Source organism: Caenorhabditis briggsae (genome assembly GCF_000004555.2).
Source record: "Caenorhabditis briggsae complete genome, chrV, whole genome shotgun sequence".
Classification (NCBI taxonomy): Eukaryota; Metazoa; Nematoda; class Chromadorea; order Rhabditida; family Rhabditidae; genus Caenorhabditis; species Caenorhabditis briggsae.
Window position 1 is genome coordinate 2528723 of NC_013488.2, and position 5634 is coordinate 2534356.

The 5634-nt window shown below is 34.8% G+C and overlaps 1 protein-coding gene across 1 annotated transcript in view; it reads right to left on the reverse strand.

The window, feature by feature from the left end:
- Positions 1-5423, reverse strand: part of CBG21812 — a gene marked incomplete at both ends in the record, with an annotated part of 17199 nt that extends 11776 nt beyond the window's left edge. Inside the window, 5 exons of the mRNA XM_045236718.1 lie at positions 1585-1665; positions 1727-1894; positions 4840-4922; positions 5106-5235; positions 5313-5423. Of these exons, the coding sequence (XP_045097399.1) occupies positions 1585-1665; positions 1727-1894; positions 4840-4922; positions 5106-5235; positions 5313-5423 (573 nt within the window). The remainder of the gene's footprint in view (positions 1-1584; positions 1666-1726; positions 1895-4839; positions 4923-5105; positions 5236-5312) is intronic.
- Between the last annotated feature and the right edge of the window lie 211 nt (positions 5424-5634).

Consider the following 5634-nt stretch of genomic DNA (forward strand, 5'->3'; position numbering starts at 1 on the left):
ATGAAATTTTGGAACTTCTGAACTTTTTGAGGTCTCTAAATTTTTTGAAATTTCAGAACTTTCAGGAATTTCGAAATTTATGAGTCTCCGAATTCTCGAATTTCCGAATTTCCAAAGTTTTGAATTTCTGAATTTCCTATAACTTCTGGAACATCCAAACTCACATTTTTGGCATTATTCTCGAAACAGTACTCTCCAGATTTTCTCGCATTAAACGTAAAAATCAAATCGGAATCTGTTGCGATTTGCAAGAGTGCCGCGATACTTGACCCATCACTTAAATGGAAATCTGATGAAGACGTGGATGTTGAAGTGCTTCCACTGACCGACGACGAAGACGAATCTTCTTCTTTCTAAAAGGAAAAAAAATGAGCAAATTCCACACATTTTAACAGTTCACAGATTTTTCATAGCTATAACGAGTCTCGAGATAAGCGCGTTTGAACTTCAGACGAGCTTCAAAATTGTGAATGTTTAGAAAAACAGGCATATCTCAAGAACAAAAAATGCTATCAAAAAGAAGTCAACTACAAAATTGCGCATCATAATATTTTACACATTTTTGTAATTGTAAACATTTTTGTAGCTATAACGGTTCTTGAGATACAAGCTATGGAAGAGACGCAGACATGAAGGCACCCCGGCTTCCGTGCTCTCTCACGAATAACCGTAGTATCTCGAGAAGCTTTAAAGCTAGAAAAAAGTAAACAACTACAAAAATGTGAAAAATTGTATGCTCAGCAATTTTGTAATTAGCCAAAATCTTCTAGCTTCAACCGTTTTTGTGATATGACCGTTTTTCTGACGGAAAAGGAGATGGAGCGAGCAGAGACGCCTACAGCCTGCTTCAATTAGAAAAACGCTCATATCCCAAGAAAGGTTGGAGCTAGTAACTTGCGGTCAACTACAAAATTACTTAGCATAAAATTTTACACATTTTTGTGGTTGACAACTTCTCGTTAGCTATAAAGGCTTCTGAGAAACGAGCTATAGAAGTTAGGAGGGCGAAAGAAAGATTCAGAGAAGCGAGACAACCTCGTTTCTCTGCGTCTCTCGTAAAGAAGACCTATTTTTTAATTGTTGAATGTGTTTTGTTTGAAATAAGTTCAAAGTTTTATAGAATTTTTTTTAAAACTAAAATCAAATCCCAGAAAAAATGTTTTTTTTTTCAAATTATTTTTGCGAAAATTTTGAAAATTTGAAAATTAATTTTTCTTCAGAAATTTTAAAATTTTGCATTCTGAACTTGAAAATCACTAATTCACAAATTTTTAGATTGATTTCTTGAATATGAGCAGCACTATCCTAAGAGATGCAACATAGAAACTGCACGAGAGACACAGAGAAACGAGAGTGCTCTAGTTTCTCTGCGTCTCTCTTTTGATTGCCTAACTTCAAGACTCTCTAAAACTAAAAAAGCTAGAAAAAAGTTGTCAATTAGCAAAATGTGTAAAATTTTATGCTGAGCAATTTTGCAATTGACCACGTTAACTAATGTAGTTTTCGAGATACGCGTTGTTATCTGCTCCAAATAAGAGACGCAGACAAGCAGACACTCTAGTTTCTCTACACTCTCTCACTTACCACAGGAAAAGAGCTGTTTAGCTTGCTCAAAAAGACAGAATCACTGGTTAGACTCTCATTTTCGTTGGACGCGTTTCCTTCCTGAAAAAGTTTGAAAAATAAAAATTTTTGAATTTCCCTCCAAGCCAAAACCAACACTTACAACTGATCCTGCGGATGGTGATGTGCTTGAATGGGCGTATTGTTTGGCTTGTTCGATGAGTGCTGTTAAAAAATCATCAGGTGCTCCCATTTTGATTTCCGCCGTCGCGAATGGATTGAAATTGAATGGGGATGGTTGGCTTAGGGCTTTTAGAAAGATGTCTTCTGGCTGAAAATATCGATTTTTGAAAGATTCTCAAAATCTCAGAATCTCAGAATGACATCTCAAAATTTCAAAATTTCAGAATTTCAGAATCTCAGAATCTAAGGATCCCAGAACCTCACAATCTAAGGACACCAGAATCTCAGAATTTCAGAATCTCAGAATCTCAGAATCTCAGAATCTCAGAATCTCAGAATCTCAGAATCTCAGAATCTCACAATCTCAGAATCTCAGAATCTCAGAATCTCAGAATTTCAGAATTTCAGAATTTCAGAATTTCAGAATTTCAGAATTTCAGAATTTCAGAATTTCAGAATTTCAGAATCTCAATCATATTTCCCGGTACTCTCCTCTATGTATTTCTGTCTGTTCATTTGTTTTTCCAGATGTCCATCCCTCAATTTTTTCCTTCCTAATTTTTTCATTTCCTCATCAAAAAAGTCACCCCAAATTACCCTAAAATCTGGGTCAAAAATTTCGTTCTCAAAAGCGAAAAAACCAGTTTTCCCAAATTTGTGTGTCCGAAAAGAAAACAAACTTTTCCAATCCAATTTTACCCTGGAAAACCCACACGGATATATCATTTTTGTATACGAAAAATGTGTCTGCGTCTCTTGATTTTACACACTGTTTCTTCTAAAAACACGTTTGAATAGTGGACAACTTGTGACCTAGAAATCACACAGAGACTGGGGAAATTCGCATTAATTTTTACATTTTCGCCGCGCGGAAAATTTGGGGGAAGAGAGTGTGGAAAATTGAGAGACGCAGAAAATTTAAAAGAAAACGCTTTTTTTTCTCTGTAGAAAAGTAGCTTCTATAGAAAAGTAGATGTATAAATTTATCCAAAAAAAGTTTTTTTGGGGGGAATCCAGTTTTCATACAGACGAATTTTTTTTCCAATTTTCTGAATGGAATGTAATGTAAACGGGAAATATAGGAATAAGCGGAAAAGAGATTCTGTATTTGATTTCGAAAAAAAATTAGAAAGAAATCTAGAAATCCAAATTTTCAAAGTTTGAAAAAAGTTTGGAATTTTGAGAAAAACCTGAACTTTTGAATTTTTGGAATTATAGACTTTCCCGAATTTCTGAGATTCTGAGATTCTGAGATTCTGAGATTCTGAGATTCTTAGATCCTGAAATTCTGAGATTCTGAAATTCTGAGATTCTGAGATTCTGAGATTCTGAGATTCTGAGATTCTGAGATTCTGAGATTCTGAGATTCTTAGATCCTGAAATTCTGAAATTCTGAAATTCTGAGATTCTTAGATCCTGAAATTCTGAGATTCTGAAATTCTGAGATTCTGAGATTCTGAAATTCTGAGATTCTGAAATTCTGAGATTCTGAAATTCTGAGATTCTGAGATTCTGAGATTCTTAGATCCTGAAATTCTGAGATTCTGAAATTCTGAGATTCTGAGATTCTGAGATTCTGAGATTCTGAGATTCTGAGATTCTGAGATTCTGAGATTCTGAAATTCTGAAATTCTGAAATTCTGAAATTCTGAAATTCTGAAATTCTGAAATTCTGAAATTCTGAGATTCTGAGATTCTGAGATTCTGAGATTCTGAAATTCTGAAATTCTGAAATTCTGAGATTCTGAGATTCTGAAATTCTGAAATTCTGAAATTCTGAGATTCTGAGATTCTGAGATTCTGAGATTCTGAGATTCTGAAATTCTGAGATTCTGAGATTCTGAGATTCTGAGATTCTGAGATTCTGAGATTCTGAGATTCTGAGATTCTGAGATTCTGAGATTCTGAGATTCTGAGATTCTGAGATCCTGAGATTCTGAGATTCTTAGATCCTGAAATTCTGAAATTCTGAGATTCTTAGATCCTGAAATTCTGAAATTCTGAGATTCTGAGATTCTGAGATTCTGAGATTCTGAGATTCTTAGATCCTGAAATTCTGAAATTCTGAAATTCTGAGATTCTTAGATCCTGAAATTCTGAGATTCTGAAATTCTGAGATTCTGAGATTCTGAGATTCTTAGATCCTGAAATTCTGAGATTCTGAAATTCTGAGATTCTGAGATTCTGAGATTCTGAGATTCTGAGATTCTGAGATTCTGAGATTCTTAGATCCTGAAATTCTGAAATTCTGAGATTCTTAGATCCTGAAATTCTGAAATTCTGAGATTCTGAGATTCTGAGGTTCTGAGATTCTGAGATTCTGAGATTCTTAGATTCTGAAATTCTGAGATTCTGAAATTCTGAGATTCTGAGATTCTGAGATTCTGAGATTCTGAGATTCTGAGATTCTGAGATTCTGAGATTCTGAGATTCTGAGATTCTGAGATTCTGAGATTCTTAGATCCTGAAATTCTGAGATTCTTAGATCCTGAAATTCTGAGATTCTGAAATTCTGAGATTCTGAGATTCTGAGGTTATGAGATTCTGAGATTCTGAGATTCTTAGATCCTGAAATTCTGAGATTCTGAAATTCTGAGATTCTGAGATTCTGAGGTTCTGAGATTCTGATATTCTGACTTTCTGACTTTCCCACTTTCTAAATTGCGGAACTTTTGAATTTTGTATTTTTAGAGAGTTCCAAATTTTTGGAATTTCGAAATTTTCCTAATTCTTGAAATCCCAGAAATTCCTGAAATTCGAAAATTCGAGAAATTCTTAAAATCTTAAAATCTAAAAATTGCTGAAAATTCGTAATATTCAAAAACCCCGATTTCTTTTCTTCACGCTGGCAATTCTGGAAACACTGAAAAATCTAATATTCCTAAAATTTCAAAATTGCTGAAAATCTATAAATTCCGGAGACATGTTTCTAGAATTCTCGAAATTCTAAAATTCCAAAAACATTGGATTCTCAAAATTCCAGAAATTTGAAAAATTCAGAAAAAAGATTCTCGAAATCTAGGAATTTCAGATTTTTAGATCATGAAACTTTTAGAGTTCATGATAATTCAAAAATCGAAAATTAAAAATTACCTGTTTCTTCATCCGAGGCGCATAATTGGCTGGTGCTTGTGAATTGATCTTCTCCTCACAAATCGCCCATAACCCTCCGGGTCCTGAAATTGGATTCGAATGATTCATGAAAGCAAACTCAGCTCATCAAGAGCTTCAAAATGAGTATAAACAAGGTGACTTTTCGAAAAAAAATTTTTTGATCCAAATTTTTCCCTAGTCATGTCTGTACTCATTTTGAAGCTCTTTTCCCGCCAAGTTCAAATTTTCTGATAAAATTGACTTACCAGTATCATGTTTTCGTTTTAAATGAAATTTCATGGTCGTCGGACTACGGTCATTTGTGACCCAGTGACAAAAGCGACACCGTACCCCAGCCAAGCCATGTGTTCGAAGATCGGTGAAGAATTCCCAGACCTGAAATTTTTCTGGGTTACTGTAGGTTAATCCAGTGCATCAAGTTTTACGACAAAATGCACAGAATTTTCGCTCACCGGGTTGCTCTTTTTGCGTCCGGCGTTCCTTGGATTCGGGATGTTTGGAGCTGGCGCGAGACCGGTCCGCATGACAGTGTCCGGGATTACTGTAGTAGTTGTTGTCATCATGATTTATAAGAAGTATTGGAGCTAGAAAAAAGATGGAGAACTCAGGAATTTGCGGTGTGAGTTTGAACTGAAAAATAAATTGAGAAATTTGGGGGAAAAACGGAAAAGAAGTAGAAATTTAACATGTTAAAAGTGTCAAACATTGTTATAATAGGAGAATGATGGATAAGAAAACAGGAAGAGACGCAGACAGTCTCGTTTCTCTGGGCGC